The sequence below is a fragment of the Drosophila miranda genome, chromosome 2 (assembly GCF_003369915.1).
Source record: "Drosophila miranda strain MSH22 chromosome 2, D.miranda_PacBio2.1, whole genome shotgun sequence".
NCBI lineage: Eukaryota > Metazoa > Arthropoda > Insecta > Diptera > Drosophilidae > Drosophila > Drosophila miranda.
The window spans coordinates 7,956,075-7,976,001 of NC_046675.1; the positions used below are offsets into that span (position 1 = coordinate 7,956,075).

The 19,927-nt window shown below is 42.5% G+C and overlaps 2 protein-coding genes across 4 annotated transcripts; both read right to left on the reverse strand.

Annotated features, from left to right (window-relative positions):
• Positions 1-82: 82 nt before the first annotated feature.
• Positions 83-15,985, reverse strand: LOC108153980 (protein phosphatase PP2A 55 kDa regulatory subunit). Of its 3 annotated transcripts, none has more exons than XM_033388242.1 (5): positions 15,539-15,985; positions 12,376-12,587; positions 3,045-3,196; positions 2,179-2,982; positions 83-2,112 (listed from the first exon to the last, which is right to left on the reverse strand). In XM_033388242.1, the coding sequence occupies exons 2-5, from the start codon at positions 12,545-12,547 to the stop codon at positions 1,744-1,746; spliced, it is 1,497 nt and encodes a 498-aa protein (XP_033244133.1). In that variant the 5' UTR covers positions 12,548-12,587; positions 15,539-15,985; the 3' UTR covers positions 83-1,743. The 3 variants fall into 3 exon arrangements, with proteins under 3 accessions (XP_033244133.1, XP_033244134.1, XP_033244135.1); XM_033388243.1 differs by lacking the exons at positions 12,376-12,587; positions 15,539-15,985 and adding exons at positions 8,087-8,559; positions 9,454-9,619; XM_033388244.1 differs by lacking the exons at positions 12,376-12,587; positions 15,539-15,985 and adding exons at positions 8,087-8,559; positions 9,013-9,432.
• Positions 15,986-16,289: 304 nt separating this feature from the next.
• LOC108154888 (TATA box-binding protein-associated factor RNA polymerase I subunit B) lies at positions 16,290-19,335 on the reverse strand. The gene is made up of 5 exons (XM_017285332.2): positions 18,996-19,335; positions 18,771-18,926; positions 18,601-18,718; positions 18,093-18,533; positions 16,290-18,034 (listed from the first exon to the last, which is right to left on the reverse strand). Exons 1-5 carry the CDS (start codon positions 19,253-19,255, stop codon positions 16,400-16,402), a joined length of 2,610 nt encoding a protein of 869 aa, XP_017140821.2. The 5' UTR covers positions 19,256-19,335; the 3' UTR covers positions 16,290-16,399.
• Between the last annotated feature and the right edge of the window lie 592 nt (positions 19,336-19,927).

The window sequence follows — 19,927 nt, forward strand, 5'->3', positions numbered from 1 at the left end:
ACTAGTTCATTGAAAATACAATATTACTTTTAAATATATATCATAATATATGTATACGTAATTATTCTCATAAGAAGCACAATTTATGGTTGTTTTAGTTTTTATTTCATCATTTTATGCTTTTACATTTTCAGTATTTTGAACTTGCCGCCATTCAGAAATTCTCGTTTAACATTTTTAGCGCATACTTTCTTCCTTATTTTTTTTGTTTTGTTTTTTAAATTTACTTTCATTTATTGTTTGTTTATTTAGTTGTTAACACTAGACACTAGATAACCTATAAAAAGTGGGTCACTTTACTTGCATTTCGTGATTAAAAAAGAAACTTTACAAAACAATAAACAGGCTGGAAAAAGTCTCGGTAAGAATGGTAAATTTTGAAATGGGTATAGGGAGGGTATATGGGAGGGCGGGGGTGGGCAGGCAGGCAGGCTACATGTGAGAATCGGTCTTGGACGCACGCACGCATAGTCGAACTAAAAGTAGCAATACTTAGCTTAAAATGTAGCGTATAAAAATAGTTTTCTTTTTGTTTTTCCTTTATCTTGCGTTCTCTTTAGATAGTTATTAAATTAAACGAATTGAGAGCACTAAATTTAGGTTTAAACTTAGGCTGCGTTTTTCTTTGCTTTATAAATGTGTTGTTTTCGTTTTTTTTTTATATTCATACTTCACTCATACTTGATCCGCACTGCCTCTGGATTCATCTTACTGAATAAAAAACGTGTGTGTTTTTAAAATGAGCATTTTGAATTGTTTTTGCTGTTCAGAGAACAGGAAATGACTGAGAGATAAGCTCCAGAGCTAATCTGATGAGATACAAAACTTAGACATCATCTCTCTCTGAAATTGTAGCATGGAATGAACTTGGTCGAAAGCGCATAAACAATCAGATATACATATGTATATATGGGTGTGTGTGTGTGTGTGTGTGTGTGTGTATAGAGAAGAGCTAACAGGGTTCCTTGACTTGACTGGACCTCACTTTTTTTCGTTTTCGTTTCTGTTTCTGTTTTCTCCCTTAAACTTAACAAGCGAGCAAAAAAAATATTACAGTATGCACCACACGCATTGCATTTCATCATCGTTATCATTATCATTGTTGTTTTTTTTTTCTTGTTTTTGCTTTTGTTGTATATTATTAATAATTTTTATTACAAATACTTGGGCGCTGGCTTCTAATTATACATAATTTTCGGGAAAATCATCCGTTCTGTTATCGGTAATGTAATCATTAAACGGTACCTCTCTTATTGTTGCCTTTTAAATTGCGCTACAAGAAATCAACTTTACGCTTTACTATTTATAAATGTTATGTATAAAAATTTGTTTCCTTCTTTCTCTCTCTCTCTCTCTTCCGCTCTATACTCATTTCCTTTTAAGTTTCTTTTTTGAGGGCGCCTGAACAATGCGCAAACATTTTACAAAACATTTGCTGTGGCATTATGCTTTGTTTTGTTTATTTTTTTGTAAGATTTTGAATGGATGGCGGCCGGGCCTGAAAGAGGTGTAATTTAACAAACAACAAACGATTTGAATTTAAAGAGAACAAAAGAATCGAATTAACATTAAAATTAAAATGAGGCGACCTCTGCCAAGGCAGTGGCTCCAGTGGCTCCAGTGGTTCCAGTGGCTCCAGTGACTGCTTTGGCTGAGGCTCAGGCGTGTTTTTGTTGACGGTTCTGGCTGCTGTTGTTGTGTTTGTGGGCGTGTGATTCCGGTGTGAGCTTTATAGAGTGTTGGCTAAAATTTATCCTGAAATATGAACAGATTGTTGGTCGCGGCCACTGCGATGATATTCTCTTCGGGATGCCAGGCGGTGTGCAGAATTTTCTTGTTAAAGTCGAGACAGTCCACGCTGATCTCGTCCTTCTTCCGTTTGCCACCAGTGCAAACTTTTCGCGGCTTGAGCACCGTCTTCGGCTTGATGATGTCCCTGGAGGCCTCCAGCGTGACATCCTTTTTCGAGTTGCGATCAAAGACACGGAAAAAGTTATTATAGCTGCCAGTCATGATCGAGCTATCCTTGCCGTTCCAACAGCACTCGAATTTGTCGAAAATGCAATCGTTCTCATACAGCGAGCACAGTTTAGCGCGCAGGTATTCGTGGACCTACCAAAAACAGAACCCAATGGTTAAAAGAACATCTATGGTACAATATTTGATCCACACACTCACCGGATAGGTCTCAATGGGCTTGGTTTCCATATGCAAGTCCCACACCTTGATGCTCAGATAGTCCCGGGAGATCATATAGCGACCAGAATTGCTCAGCTTCACATCACTGATGGAGCTGATTATCTCGCTGAAGAAGCTGCGATTCGTTGGATTCTCGGGCTCCTCGAACTGTTTGCTGTGCCGGTCGCATAACGCCGCCGAACGCATATCACATAAACGTATTGTGCCCTTGGAGCTCGAATAGACGAACACATTGCACTCGGTCGGATGGAATTCGGCTGCCGTGATCACCTCGGTGAGCTCCTCCATGTTGGTTGGCTTGATGTCGACAATGTTGTAGCTCTGATTGACCACCTCCAGGTGCCAGAGATTGATGCGCAGATCGTCGGCGGACAGGAAAGTCTCTTGATCGGAATTAACGCTAATTGAATTTATGTGATAGGTATGTGCATTGGCGAAGGTGCGACGCGGCGAGGCCTCCACCATCAGCGGTATCTGCTTCACAGAAGGAACTCGTAAGGCGGTTACATTTTGGGGATCCCTGATCAGACCGTTCTCCTCTTTCGTGTTGTAGCCCTCAAACGACTTGTCGCGCTCGCTGACCTTCCACAACTTGACCGTCTTGTCGTTGGTGGAGAGCAGAAAGTGCACTGGGTTCTTCTGTTGCAGCCATCGGATTTTGTTGATCTTCTCCTCGATCTCCAGCGACTTGAGGTAATCGAATTCGGGCTCGTGCGATTGGAATGTCGAATAGACATTGTATTCGCCGCGTCGCGGATTGGCGGCTTTCGAGGCAGGATCACGCTGCAATCAAAATATAACATCAGATTCACCTTGAATATTTTTCTTCTTCGATTTCCACTTACCTGAAAGATGACGACGCGACCGCCCTTGTCGCCGGTGGCCAGCAGTTCGCCATCGTGATTGAATTCCACGCAGGATATGATATCCGCATCTGTGACATCATCGTCCAAGGCGCCCTTAATCTGTGAGAAGCACCAGGACGCCTCTCCATTACCTGCAAAGAGAGAGCACGACCAAATGATGATTATGGTAGGTGACACCTTCGGTCTGTTTGAGTTCCGTTTGCGGAATGCCATTTGCCCTGGCCTGGCCTGGCCTGCCCTGCCCTGCCCTGCCCTGCCCCAAAGGTTGGACTTGTTACATTTGATTTTCTTCTCATCGTCTCTCAAGCACTCTCGCACTCACACTCGCACAATCAATAGCTGGCTCTGGCTCTGGCTCTGGAAAGGACGACATCAATGCGGATGACGGCGGCGTTGTCCTGCCTTGGTCAAATATTTGCTAATGACGCCATTCCCGTCCTTCCATCCACTGCTCGATGGAGCAGACCAGCGCACTTTAAAGCCCTTTAAGCTCTTGGCCAAATATTCTTTCCGTTTTGGGTTCGGTTTCTGTTTCCTTCCTCCCTGCCTCCTCCTGTCTCTCTGTTTGCCGATTCCGGCCTGCCAGCTCTACTTTTCGCGATTGCGGTACGTTGTGTAAACGATGACGTTGGGACCCCGTCTATCTCCCACCGCCACCCCCACTCCCACACCCACACGTCATACGGAAAACATGAGAACATTAATTTTGGAAATGCTTTTCTCTTTTTATACCCTCACAGAGGGGGTTACACGACAGTTTCAACCTTTTAGGAATCCCTTAAGGTTTATTTCTGTAGGTTCTCAGAGAATCCTGGTAAAAACTTTGGAGATATTTGTGATATATCTACAAGGAAAGAAGACTAGACTTTGATTATTATTGGCTTACTATATCCCTAGTTTTTATAGCAATAGAAAGCGATTACTGGAGGCTACTGAATATCAAACAGATGTATTGGATCTGATATACAAAATATCCAATACAAAACATCTTTCTTTTGGACGTAAAGGTCGGTCATCCATTAGTGCGAAAATTCCCAAACAAATGCAACGATTTCCTCTCAAAATTCTGATACTTCCTCAAGCAACTATTTCCTCTCAAAATTCTGATACTTCCTCGATACAAGGCCACTCTTAAGCGTTGCAAAATCATCCCTGATCTTTGAGGGTTTCAAATACATGGCCTGGATAATGGGCACTGGAAAGTCTTAATTACTCTTCGATTGGTATTAATTATTACCACAAATCGATTGCCATTTTGTAGTTAAATTAAACTTCATAGAATATTAATCCCTGATTGATTCTATTCAATTTATTCACCATGGACATAGACAAGAGGCCCACTGTACGTGTGTTTTATTTCCTCTGTCGCTTTGTCTCTCTGGTCGCCTCTCCTCTTTCTACAATTTTTGCCAATTTTTTCATCATTTCTAAATATTCAGCTTTGCTTTTGTTTGTTTGATTTTTGCGGCACTGCTGCCACAGGCACAACGCCCTTGCCCCGCCCAGTCCCATGTGCTGTGTGACCTCATTATTGGGTTGTCTGTTGGCCCGTTGGCTGTGCTGCCGTTGTTCCTCGTTGCCTTCTTGACTGCCTCTGCCTCTGCCTGTGCCCTGCCTCTGGCTGCCATTGACGACGTCATGAGATGTGATTGACGAGGCGAAGCAATTGTGTGAGTGTCTTCTTGCCTTCTACTGTGTTCGTTCTGTGGCTGCTTTTCCCTTCCATAATAGGATCAAAGGCAGTCGGTTAATTAGTCAGTCATAAATCGGCCTATAATCTATTTTTATACATTGAGAGAATACGAGAGACCGAGATACGACAGACCTGGCTGCAGCTCTCACCCCCACATAGCAAAGCCCACAGCCATACACAGTTTTCCAGTCATTGAACTCTCGACAACTGTACTGTGCAAAAGCGAAAGTGCAGCAAAGAAATAAATGCAATATAAATGATTGGCGGAAGGAAGTGCAGCCAAAGAACTGTTCTCCGATTCGGTGAACAAACGTCGATAATATGATCGATAACCGATTACCAATGAGCAATACTCGACACTCGATATCATTGATTGATAGTATGATTACCCGATTATCAATCAATCATTTATCGATACTATGATTGCACAATTATCGCATATATCGACACAAGATACGATCATTGATCGATATTATATCAACATAATGATTACCGGACTATTTTCGTATATATTCACACACAATACGATCATTAATCGACATAAAGGTTAACCAATTACCAATTTCCGCATAAATCGACACGCGATAAGTATCATTGATCGATATGATGATTAACCGATTATCAATGACCAAATATATCAACACTCGATACGATATTTATGTTTTCATAAATGCATCCTATACCTCCAAAAATCCCTACCCTTCCACCCATCCATCCCCCTTCTTCGAAACCATTTTCAGTCATCCGTCTCGCCCAAAAACGATTCTGTTTTAGTGCCGCAATACAATATAATTGCTCCGAAAACGCGGTCACATTGTTTCCCATGGCACACGAATAACAGAAAATAAATAAATCTTGGATAATTGCTGAAAAATATAGAAAAAATCGCGAAATCCAAAATGTGTTCTCGCTCAGTCGCTTGTCTATTTATTTGTTAGATGCTTTGTACATACAGATACAGATACAGATCTAATGTGTGTGTACACTGTACATATGTGTATTGTACATACATAAAGAGATAAGTAGATTTTCATGAGCGGGCGCAAAATGGAGCAAAATAATGAAACTCAAATATTGACACAATTATTTAACACAATCACGCGATGTCGCGGCTAAAGCTCTTTCTCGCTGTTTCTCACTCTCTCTCTCTCTCTTTCTCTTTCTCCAGGGCGCTCAGAGACACCCGTGCCAGAGGCAGATGAATAAACGACCTAGAGAATGCCATTACCACAAAGCGTCTAACAAAACTAGATAGTCGGAACAGTAACAAAAGAAAGGAGGGAGGGCAGAGAGAGAATCCCTTTTTGGCAGCCTTTGACAAGCTTCGTTCGTCAACATCAGAGGAATGGAATGGCTCCGTATACATGACTGAATCAGTAAGCAATTTTGAATATTGCTCCCAAAGGATTAATTAGGGCCAAGGAAAATCAGAGGTGAGAAGCAGGAAACCGACAACTTCTTGGGGAGGAAAACCTCAGTAGTGGAACATTTCGGGAATATTCTCGGCACATCTTTAACCCAGCAGCCCAAGAACAACAGCGCAGCGTCATGCACATGCATGTATGTTGTTCTCTTTTGAAAAAATAGTATCTTATGGGTGCGAGTCCTTACGGGCTTGAACCGGTCGTAATCAAGTGTTTTAAGAGCAAGGTTTTTTGACTATTGGTTTCAAAAGTTTAAGAACCGGGAACTAATTCACTCAAGATGTTCTTTACTATCATTATTGAGAGCTAGAGTTCACTCTTTAAAAGTTGGAAAAGTTCTGGATCCTTTAATAAAATGTATTTCCCCTTACCCAGACCTTTTGGCGGACAGCGTTCTATACGTACAATCTACAATCTCTAGCTCTCGATCATACTCCTAAGGAAATCGAATATGATGAAACCAATCGAAAGGCAATAAGCCATTAAATACAATGTTTATCGCATCAAGGGGCTTTTTAGAGGAATTTAAATTTACATAACATTACAAATTGAGAACGGAAGAGCTTTTCCCGGTTGCAGCCGGCCAATTACCAAATCCAATCTAATCTAAGATACACATCAATCTGTCACCTTCCCCGTTCCCGTTCCCTCTCCCTCCTCTCTTATCTTTCTCTGTCCGTCTCTGGGTGTCTGACACTGGTTGCCAGTGAAACATCTCAAACTTGTGTAATTTTATGTCCGTTAGTGACAATGTTTGACTAACTATTTACATGAGCCTTCTCCTCCTCGCCGCTGGCTACTTGTGCGTATCTTGCAGATACATTATTTAGGCAAAACGAAAAGGAAACAACAAGAACAACAAAAACAACAGAGACGGCAGCATATAAAATTGGCAAATAATTTTGCATACATCACATGCACCGCATCCACATCCACATCCATATACAGACGGAAAACGGAGAGCTCTGCGACGTCACGTCTGGAAATACACGGTTGGGGGAGGTGGCTGGGCTTTGGTCCATTGCGGCAGCGGCAATGGCAACGGCAACGGCAACGGCAACGACATCGTTGACTTTAACTCAATTTACACAAGGCACAACACGGTCCAGATCCGAGCGTTCTCCGTCTATAGTATTGACCCACCTCATTTGTACGCCGCATTCTCGATGCTTGCGCAATTGTTTATTATTTAATTATAGTAGTTTTGTGTCTTGGCCGCAGGGGAGTGGAGCGGGGCACCCCCTCCTCGTTTATATTTCTCTGTGAACCAAAAAGTGAGACTGCCTGCCAGACTATGACATCGATCTATGCAGAAATACACGCCCCATAAATACCCTTACACGCCCCATATATACCCTTCGACAAGCATTAAAAAAAACACGGTTTTATCGACTCGCTTATGTTGATCAGGAATATAATGGAGTCAAAAATACTACCTTTTGATCGTTCATTGGTCATCAAATTTTACATTAATTCTGAAGTTTCCATAGAAAGCAACAGATGGACAGATCAAAAACAATCATACCCTCTGTAAGGGTAAGTGTACCCTACCTTACTGCTTTTCAGTTTATAATGGTCAAGCGGGGGCGGGCATTTGTTTAAAGGAAAGGGGGAGGGCAGACTTGTCAATTGCGTATATTCCGCTCACGTCGCTAGCGGCATTTCGCTCAAGTGCAAAGATCAATGCTAGTCGATAGGGAAAAGTTGTTTTTAGCTTGACGCAACGCATTTGACTAGTTTGTTTACTTCTCGGGACGGGATTGGGAATGCGAATTTGTTTATGTGCAAATTATTTGCAAATTTAATGCCAAAATCAAAATTAAACGCGAGAACACACCGACGCACACAGAAACAGCGACAGTTGGCAGCCCCATTAAAGCGAGCGAGAGGATGAATTCACTTACCGGCCATGACAGTTGAACAGTTTGCGTCGATAAAGCAGCGGCGGCGGCAGCACAAGCAGCAGCAGCAACAACAACCACACACTAAGAGAAAGAAGGCCAAGGAGCCGCGCTCGCGCTGTCTTAATCGTGTGCTCTCTTTAGCCTGAAACCGCTCTCTCAACTGTGCGGGTATGGGTCGGTGTTGTTGTTGTTGTTGCCTTTGTTGTGTGGAGGAGTTAAGCGCGGTTTCTTTCGCCACAGGAGCTTTCTAGCACTGCATGTACAACAAAAAAAAACGGCGAGGAACAAATTAAAAGAAGAAGAGACGTTAAGCGCTCGTTGACTTTGCTTCCTTCGCGCTGTTTCCTTTTGTTTCTTGTTTCTCCGTTGGGGTTATTCTTTGATTATACTTTGGTTTATATCTATGCATATATTTGTGGTTGCTTTTAACACACAACTTAAGCACGTAGAGACGACGACATGTGGGGAAGAAACTGCAAAGTAGGGGAAATTTTTTCTTTTGTATGACGACGAATACAACGACGCCGACGACGATGCCAGCAGCATAAGCAGCGGCAGCGGCTGGGGCAGCAGTATAACGTGCGTTTTTTTTTTGCGCGTGTGTGTGTGTGCGTGCGAGCGAGAGAGTACTAGTGCAGCCGGTGGTTGTGAGATGAGCACAAAAATTACTTCACACTGCCGCCTCGTTCTCTCCTCCTGTTCTAACCAACCGTGGCGTTGTAAGCGCGATATTCACACACTGTATAATTGCTAAATAATTAAGATTACTTATTATTTATTGCATTTGCCAAAACAAACACACACACACACATATATCCGCCGCAGGCAGCACAGCACCGACATTCGCGTTTTTGCGTCGCTCGCTTTGTGCCTTTGTTTTATCGCGTTTTCTTCGCCCGACCGAACAAATATATATAAAATCTAACCTTCAAAGCGTGCATAGGTACATGTATACGTATATATGTATTTATATTCTGATTCCTGGTCTCACGGCTGCAGTGGCTTATGCATTTTGCTGGCTTTCTGGTCCAAAAACCGCGTGACTGCCACTTTGTTTAGAGAACGCGAAACACACACAATCAATATTCGATTCGATTCTAATGCATTTCACTTTATTTATTTTGTGAGCGATTCCGCACAAAGAAACAATCACACCGTCCGTCCTTCCGGTGGTCGGGCGCGGGGCAAACAATCAAATCGAAATCAAAAAAAATGGCAAAGCTTGTGGCTAAAGCAAGATTCTGTGCTGCGGCTGCTGCTCCGGTCCTCCTGCTTCTTCTTCCGCTTTTTGCCGCCTCTTTTGCTGCACTGCTTCGTCGTTGCGTCGTAATGAGTGGACTTTTTTTGCAAAGCGGCGGTTTACGCACTTTTAGACTATATACACGGCTGTAATAATGCAATTGTATTGCCGATTCAAAACTGGATCACTGTTTATAACCTTAGCTTAATAAATTTACGATAAATGACTATTTTTACGATAAATTCAACGCAAAAAATGGAAGTAAAAACTATAGCGGCAGTGTGACCGCGTATACGGTCCGACCCTCGGAAATATACCAAAACATACCGATAAAATACTGACGAATTCAAGTTCTACTATACATTTTGCTCGTTTTTGATCTTCCGTCGAATATTACTAACTTTATACAACATTTAGCCATGCCCACATATTTTTATACGATTGATGAATCAATTTTCTACAAGATTGGATAGTTTTTAATCCTTGCTTTTATTGTATTTTGACTAAAACAAGGGTTAAACGAAAAAGTTCAACAAAAAAAACAGTCGCAATGTTGCTAGTATTTGAAGACATGATGCGTGTATAGGCCTTTGTACACCCTATTTCGCTAATTTTATATGTAGATCAAACGCAATTTATTAAGACCTTTTCTCAAATTGATATTCTTTAGACATATTCAAGTACATTATTAGTATCTTGTATATATTTATGTCGATCCTGATACCTACTGAGCCTTGGAAGACAAACGTATTCACAGTTCTATAACATCCATTTCCCCCAGGGTATGTGTGCATGGAATTAGCAACATGTTTGTGTCTGGAATGAGACTCATTGTTGCAAAAGCGAAACTGCGGCGAATCGGGTATTGACTATATTTCAAGCTATATAGATTTGCCCACTTAGCCTTATCCCATAGATAAATGCATTTTCTACAAGATTGCTTCTTTTAATTACCTTTATGTATTTTATTTTGACTAAAATACGGTTTTCAAGTAAATGTTGCCGCAACTTTTGTGTATGGAATGCGCAACATTTGTGTATGGAATGAGACTCATTGTTGCTAAAGCGAACTGGGGCAAACTGCGGCGAATTCAAATTCCTCATATTCTTTGTTCCGTTGAATAATACTATCTATATGGAACATTTAGCCATGCCCACTCCATGCCTATTCGAAATACTTGCATTTATTGGATTTCTATATAAAATTGAAAATGAAATTAATAGATGACAAAAATACCATTTAGCACTAAAAAACACCACACCACAGCACCGAAATATACGGTCTCATTTGAAAAATATACCGAGTGGTGCGCGCCAAATCGAACTTTTTTTAATGTGAGCGACAAGGATTTAAATGTTGTCAACCGGGCCTTTATCTATGCCCACATAATTGTATACGATTAATGAATCAATTTTCTACTTAACTGGCCAGTTTTTAGTCCTTGCTTTTATTGTATTTTGACTAAACAATGTTTAAGCAAAATAGTTCAACAAAAAAACAGTTGCAATGTTGCTGGTAAATTAGCCAAATTTGTGTATGGAATGGGACTCATTGTTGCTAAAGCGAAACTGCGGCGAATCGGGTATTGCCAAGCTATATAGATTTGCCCACTTAGCTTTATCGCATAGATAAATACATTTTTTACAAGATTGCTTCTTTAAATTGCTTGTAAGTATTTTATTTTGACCAAAAAACGGTTTTCAAGTAAATGTTGCAGCAACAGTGTGTATTGAATGGGACTCATTGTTGCTAAAGCGAACTGCGGCGAATTCAAATTTGATTCAAAAAACGACCAATTCCTCGTTTTCTTTGTTCCGTCAACTATTACCAGCTAAATAGAACATTTAGCCATGCCCACTCAATTTTATACAATTGATGAATCAATTCTATACATGATTGGCCTATTCGAAATACTTGCATTTATTGGATTTCTATATAACATTGAAAATGAAATTAATAAATGACAAAAATACCATTTAGCACTAAAAAACACCACATGGGAGCGCGGCGAAAACCAGTTTCTACACTGAAATACAAAATATACCGAGTGGTGCGCGCCAAATCGAACTTTTTTGAATGTGAGCGACAAGGATTTAAATGTTGTCAACCGGGCCATTACCGATTCAACAAATACGATTCCCTCAATTTTGTTCTTCCGTCGAATATTCCCAGCTAAATAGAATATTTATCTATGCCCACATAATTTTATCCGATTAGTGAATCAATTTTCTACTTTTCTTGTAGCGAAGAATGTCAACAAATGAAACGTAATAAAACTTAAGAGAGTAATCGTTCTTATTGCTCAATTTTGATATTCCGATGAATAATGCTGGCTAACTAAAACCTTCGGCCCTGCCCACATAGTTTTATCCCTTTCAACAAAAAAAACAGTCGCAATGCTGTCATGTCACACTGGTATTTGAAGACTTGTTGCTTATCAACCGGACATTTTTATACCCTATTTCGTCAAGTTTAAAACGTAATTAATAAATACATTTTCTCAAATTGAGTGTCTTGTATATATATCTTAATTCTTGGTCTCTGTAACAAAACAATAAGCTCCAAAGTATCGTTGTGATAGCTTTCTAACAGAGACTGACTATATTCTATATTCTTTTTTCTAGGGTATGAAAATTAGTGTTGCCGGCAACATTGTGCATGGAATGAGACTGAAAATGGAGAATCAAAATATATATATGTAAATATAATATACAAATTGTGTTTCCTATCTTGTAACGTAAAAATTGACATGTTTTGAACCTATTTGTGCTTTTATATGCTTTCTGTATGGCGGTTTTAATCTTTAATTAAAAGAACCGAAAGCGAGCAAAAAAAAAAAAAAAAAAAATAGTAAACGAAGGCGGGCTTTAAATATTTAAACAAACTTTGGCTACAAGCCAGTTTCGAATAAGAGTTCCAGGCTACCCAAGTGCCGCAAACGAACGGCGTTATAAATGTTGGGAAACACAAATATTACTCTGTTAACGTACACAGAATAAATGCTGTTAAGAGGATGTTAGATGATTGGCGGGAAATTTGAGTGCTTACTCTGAGGCTTCTTCGCTCCATTTATGTTGATGGCCGTGTTCAGCATATTGCCAATCTTTGTGATGCTCGACTGCCGCATAAAGGTGCGCGGCGGGATGGCTGGCGCAGGCTGTGCTTGTGGCTGTGGATCCAGGGGCTCCAGCACCGGGCTCTGCCGGCCCCAACGACCCATTGTCGGGGAAGTATAGTATGGCCCGAGTTGTGGTTATGTGCTGTAAATAAATTGAATGATCGAATCTATTAACATGTTTCTCGCGGCTCAGCTGCATACACAGATTGTATAATGCATATTAGCCCAAGACTCTTGTCGGCGAGACGGCCGCACATGAGCGGGCTGCGTGTTTTTGAATTTGTCAGGCAATTAGCACCTGTCCCGCTCATCTCCAAATTTCAACTCGCTTGGCGATTAGCTCTTGAGGACGGTTCAAACAAATGGATTGCGCAAATTGTTTACATTAGAAATTACGGGTACGTGTTGCGTGCGAAAGAGAGGAAACATATGTTTTCGGGTTGAATTAAATTCAGCCACCTGCGTGTTTCATAAATTAAAGTTTTGCCAGAACGAGGGGTGTGTCTGCAGCAGCGCTCTGTTTTTATCAACTTTATCTATATAAGCCGCATTTTATGGCTGTCTATTCAATTTATTGCCCACCATAGACTAGACTGATAGAAGAATAAATAAAGAGTCGGCATTCCAATTAACAATTACACAAAAAAGCAATCCCATTTCGCTAATCTCCAGCTCAAATATTTAAATGGCGCGCGCAGAGTTTAACGGTGAACGTCAGAGTGGAAACTTTTGCAGTGCGACAAAAAAAAAACAAAAAAAACATTGTAAAAGACAAAAACAAATTAGCACAAATCTACACTCGCATACTTCTGTAAAATGTAATTTGGCATACATATGTATACGTATACGTGTAGGCATTGTATGTATGTGAATGTGTGCGCTGTTATTTCACACATTCTCATACATACCATACGGATATACAGTTACAATATGAAGACCACGTCGCGCTTTGGCCGTCGTTAAAGGAGTGATTGAGCAATGGAAAGGGGAGAAGAGGAGAATTATGCAAAGTTAGGTACTTCTTAAACGAGAAGGTAGCTGCTTTGCAGCGGGGTGTTAACAGAATAAGCACAACAGAGAATAAGTTAATCCCTCTTGTATTGTAAGATCTTGAGATAAGAATTATGACATGTAGGCATGTAATAAACAAATAATTTCGCAAGGCCAGAGCAGTTCCAATGATACACCGCAGCTCACCTGCTGTCTCGTTTAGCCAGTGGCTAAAGCGTACGCAACAAGTAGAAGAGCCTCACCCCTCGCATATACACTCATACATACACATGTATGTATGACTAATAGCAAAGAAGAAGAAGCAGTAGAGAGGGAGAGAGCAACGTGCAAAATAACAACAACAACAAAGGGAAAACGCAGAGAATTGTAATCCAATTAATGATCCGCGTCTTCAATGTCTCCTCTTCGTAGAAACGTAAGCAGGGGGTGGGCGGGCGAATAATGCATTAAGATCTTGGGGGGAAATCGGGAAATACAAATGTCATGGCAGAGCCCGAGAAAAAACACACTCAAGCGTCGAATGTGAATGTAAGGTCCATTAAAATGTGCGGCATGTAAATAAACGAACAAAACAAATGTTTTCCACACAAACTACAAAAACAAATCGAAACAGAAAAAATACACATTTTTTTGAGAATATAGTGCTGTCAAGATTTGTTTTTGATTTTGTGTAGTTATTGTTCAACCATGTGCATGTGGGAAGCGGAAGCGCGAAAAGGAATCCGAAATCCGAAATAAACTCAAGAAAAACTGAATGTACATTTTAGCATTGATGGGCATGGCATGGCACACACCGAAGGTGAGGGTAAATTCTGTACGCATGTACATTCGCATCTTCAGCGAAATATAAATAGAAGTCGCACAGTTGGAGAGCCGCAGTAGCACGTGCGACACGAGACCTATCCCCCCTCTCATCTGATGCCCAGCCAGGTGGCTGCCAAATCTTTGATTATTTTTGGACATTGTCAACCCTCCTCGTCAGCTCGCCTAATGTGCTTTTGATGCGGCAGCGAAGGAGGGATGGCACACAGAACTGTTTTATATTTAGCTCTTCATACGGGCTGGCTGGCGCTTGCCAAACTGTCCGAAATATGTCCGTCAAAGTGCTGACAGTTTGGCAGCAATTGGCGGTTCGCAGGACAGATGAATTTGTTATTTACGGATGGGCGGGAGTGAATGAGAGTGAGTGAGTAAGAGATAAACAAACACTTTGATGGACGTGATTGCTACCATACGTATGTATGTACATACATGCATGTATGTGTGTCTCCACCCCCTAAAACAATCCCAAGCAGATCGATGGGGACCCAATATTGTGGTTATCAAACTGTCAATTAATACACTTCGTCCCGCCTCCAACCCACCCCTTGAGATATAATGAAACTAATTAGCATTCGGACAAACGCCAATCTATCGTACACTCATATTATTATTAGTGAACAGAATAGAACAGGACAGAACAGAACAGGACAGGCTTTGGCCAGAACAAATTACGCGCCACGCCTCATATAAGGGGTAGATTCGGTGGAGAATTGGCAGCGAGAGATTGCGCGTGCTTTGGCAATTTGTATTATTCGCTAATGCCAACAGCTTGGGCAAATATTTTGGCATAAAAGTCACCGAGCCGAGTGACAAAATAGTAGCTATTAATTGTTTTTAAGCCGTCTCGGTCTCTACATGGCCAAGACGACTCAATAGTTGTTGCTTTTGTTGGGGTTCGTTCGGTTCGGGTCGAAACAAAGCCGCCTCAAAATGCTGTTAGCCTCAAAACCGCCAAGAACGTCAACATCTGAAACTTGGTGCTGTCGCGGTTAGACAGGGGTGGGGGCAGCGTATAATATGCGTTCTAGGTGTATATGTATAAGAGTTCAAGCGGATCAGGTGTTGCCTGATATACTACTGTATACTCCTGTAGGAATGGCCAGAGCACTCATCCACAGGTTGACGTAACTTTGAATGATAAAAGGGGACCAGATCGGGGTCTGTGTGGTATTGGAGCAGCTGTCTTGCCATATCCGAACACGCGCGCATACATATTAATAAACATTAGCACCATCCATGCACAAAACAAAAAAAACTAACCTCAGCAGCGAGCAGCAACGGTTCTGGAATAAGCCAAAAAACAAAAAACCAGCAACGGGATCAGCGTCTAATACTTTAATAGCACTGGCTTTCGATATGTCATAATTTGTTTATGCATCGAGCTATTTTAATACACTATCGCACTGACGTCTATATATAAAATTCTAAGTGTAATTTATTGTGGTTTGTTTTAAATTTCCTATTTTTTCTCTCTGTCTGGCACGCACTCTCTTTCACAGTCTGCATGTGTCAGAATTGTAACGGTTCAATCTGCTCTGACACTTCACTTCACTTTCTTTGATGTTGTGTCTCTGGCGGTGTCGTCACACTGGCACAGCAGCAGCCAGCGAAGGCGTACAAAGGCACTGTAAACTAATTTAAACTTAATTCAACGTTTCACACAAATGGAATAAGGAAACCGCAATAAGGCGAAACAGTCAACGCGGCGACGTTAAAAACGCGAATGCGCAGCCTATGATTTCTACAACTCACGCGCGCTGCCCCCCAATGCTCTCCGTCTCATCACATGCTCTCTGGGCTCCCGCTCTCCCTCTCAATATGTGACCGTGAGCCGGCGCTCGCTCTCTTTTGGGGGAAGAAGATTTTTGTAAACAAAACACTCACACTCACTGGCCATTGTTGTTTTTGTCGCCGTCTTCTTCTGATAAACGCTAATTTGCCTATTGATATTGCTGTTTCTCTGCCTCCGAGGAATTGAGAGAGTGCTGCTATACCCTCTGCTCGTGGGGTATACGGAATATATTCGACTCGCCTTTATTTCAACAAATACTTAGATTAACAAGCAACTTCTAGTCGAAATTTGTCTTTGTTTATTGTAGTAGCTTATGCTTGACGCTCGTTCTACCACATGTCTCTGTATATTTTGGTCATCATATTAATGTCCTTGTTTGTATTATTGTATTTGAGCCGTAGGTGGTCCTTGTGCTTGCTCCAGTTTTCGATGCCGTGGTGGAATACTACCTCCAGGACGAGCAGCTGCTCGTAGAGCGTAGACCAGGACACGCCAATGGTTGCAGCGCAGGTCTCCAGCAACAAGCGAAAGGAGCAGGGGAACAGGGTGCGCAGCTCCCGCTGATACGTCTGCGGTAACTTGTTCATATGGCCGTGCAACAGCCAGATGTCGAAGTTGGATACGTACAGCAGCTGCCTCTCCATCTGCCTCTCCTCCTCCTCATCTTCTTCGTTCAGCTCGATCATCTCGGAATCGGTCAGACTAGATCGAGAGTTGACAAGTCGGCGAGGCATGTCCAGCGGAACCGACAGCGGTTCCATATGCGCCTCGTCAAAAGCTTGCAGAGATCTAAGATCGTCCAAGGATATCTCCGCATCATTAAGTTTCAGGCGGTAGTTGGGCGTCTGTTGAATTTTCCAAAACGGATTATTTGCCTCCATGTTCTGGCGACGCACTGCGCGCTCCTTCATCTTGAGCTGGTACTGTGCGCCATACTTGGCCGAAGGCTGGCGGAACTTGAAGATCGGACGCTTCTCCTTCTTTCGCAGATCCTCGATCCACTCGTTGCCCTTGATATCACAGTTGGCGCGGAATTCCGATCGCGTCTGGTCTGGTTTTTGGAAATATTGAAAGATCCCCACCTTCTGGTAGTTTTCCTGGCAGGAGAGTTCCTGCACGCACAGCTTGACATCATCTTTGGCAAGGTAATCGGAGAGTTCCTTGGTCTTTGTGATGAAGGGATCCAGCTGACGCTCAGAGTGTACTACCCGCATATAGTCGGGGATCTTTACGCTCATGTCCTCGCCTTCGGCCCGCGAGGCGTGCAGGAGAAGGCGATTGAAGTAGCTGAGGGCGGGTGTCAGGCTGGCCTGGAACTCAATGTGGTCATTGGCCGTCATTTCAGCGCTGCCCTCGCCGTACTTCTCCTTGAGCAGGTTCTCGAAGGTGTGGCGCATGTTTTCGCTTTGGCGCACGGCCGGCGTCATCTCCACCTGGTTGAAGTTATTGTCGTGCTCTTCCTGCTTTCGCTCCTTGATGAGAATGTCGTCGAGCTGCCGCTCCAGATAGGTGGCCACTCCGAAACGCTGAGCAAAGCTCTGGTTGTAGTGCGAGACCAAAACCTTGCGCATCTCCACAAACCGCATCCATTCCCCAAAGACGAACAGGGGGCCAGGTGCTTTCTCGTCAGGCCTCGTCAGCCTGATCTTCTCCAGACACTCATTGACTTGCGCGGCAGACTCGGATATCTTCTTCTCCTTGATATCATCCAAGCCAAACAACAGCTTCATGGCGTAGACGATATAGGCCATGACCCGGGCCTCATAGCGCGGATAAGTCCAAGTATCCCGCAAGTGCTTGAACTCGGGCGGATAGACATCCATCAGGCGGCACACATAGTCGGCCACTGCGGGCGGCAGGCTCAGTTCCATAACGTAGCGCTGTGTTAGGGCGGTCAGGTCCGGTGTCTGGAATTCAGTCAGATCTATGAAGCGCGACATGTACCCAACTTGTCTGTGCAGGAACTGCAAGGGAGAAGGATAATTAGTAGATCGTGTTGTTAATTTCTGACCCGAGTCTCACGTCGTAGCTACACTTGTCCTGTTGGTGGCCGAATTGCAGCTCCTTGATCAGCTTCTTGCCGCGCAGCGCCACGTCCTCTGGCAAGTAGTTGAGGATATATCGGCTGGTCAGATGCTCCTCGTCAATGAGCCGCAGCAGGTCCGTCAGCTGCAAATCGTCTCCAATCATGTTCAGGGCTATGGCCAGGACCACAAACAGCTTGTTGATGTTTAAGTGGAACATATTCCGATCAAAGTAGCCCAGATTCTTGGCCTTAGGGGGCAGGCCATGGCACCGCATGCTCCCTGTGCTGTCCATACTATGCTTGTCCAGATGCTTCAGTGGCATATGACGCTTCAGGGTCTTGCGCGCCCTCCAGGACCACTGCAAGCGTATGCTCAGTCCCGCCGTAGATTCCGAAGGGGCGTCGTTTTTGCTGCAGCTGGTGGCGTCTAGCTTGCGCTGGAAGAACAAAATGGGGACATGGCTTTAGCTCAGCTATATCTTTAATAAATGTAACAGCACTCACCTTGGTTTTCCTCCACTTGCGCCACTTGGAGCGCTCATCATTCTGGACATTATTACTTTTATCCAGCCTCTCCCTCTTTCGCTTGGCTTGCTTGTGATTGTATATGATGCGCGCATCTCTGCAAAGGGAGACATATTTAGATGGGAAATTTTATATTGGCCACTGCTTACCTGGGCAGGGAGCGCACATTCAGCTTGGGCAGACCCATCACATTGCTGTGGCAAAAGGCCACCTCCATGCGACCCATGTAGGCGGCCCACACCTGTAGCGTCATCAGCTTGAGTTCCGGCTTTGCCCCTATATTGAGCAGATCCTCCACGAAGGCCCTGCGCAAAATAATAATATAATTAAATTAAAAAGGTACATTAAGAAGATCTGTATTAAATTAAATATACCGCAGCACATAGTTGTAGAACTCCCATGATGTTATTTCATTCTCTTCCGAATTGGCCTTTGGCTGCTTGATTGTCCGCACCGTAGTGTGGTTTTTTGTATCATTGAAAGTGTCGTCAGCATTTATCTCCACAGCCCTTAGCTGTTCCTTTTTGGTTCCGCACTCGATGCAATAGTAGTAGCCCTCGCGCTCCTGGAATTTAAGCTCGCCGCACACATCGCACAGTAAGTTATCCACCTCCATTACTTCGGTTTCGTCCATTTTTACTTATTTCTTGTGTTTACTTATTTATTTAAAAGCGTGCGTAGCTGGACCAGTGTTGCCATTTTAGCCTATTCAAGGCTAGATCTAGCTTATTTGAAAACAGATATGCTTGAAATATGATGAAGATGCTTATAGCCTTAAATCTAGCCTTTTTTAAAGCTATATATATATATATATATATATAAATTTAATACGTTCCAGCGATAAATATACCGATTCGAGTAATTGCGAATTAGATTGAATAAAGACACAATTAGATTAGTAATCTATATATCGATGTGCTATTTTATTTGTAGTCTATTTTTTAGCCTGTATTTTACAATTTGTAGCTTTTTCTAGCATGTTTTTTTTGTGAAAAATCTGGCTGCACTGAGCTGGACCAGATCAAATATACGGCCTGACCCTCAGAAATATACCGAAATATACCGTCTCATTTTCTAAATATACCGTTAATATACCAATGAAAAAGCGAACTTAAACTGGTGAACAGCTTTGAATTAAACCGCGGAAAATAAATTTGAAAATTCTACAATCCTTATTTGCTCCTTTCGCGAAGAGTTGGCTGAAACATCTGGGCTGACATATGATCCTCAAAGGCAGGCGTTATCCAGGAGCATTTACTTTATGAAATTATCGCCAAGTTCCTCAACAAAAACTGTAAAAAACAGA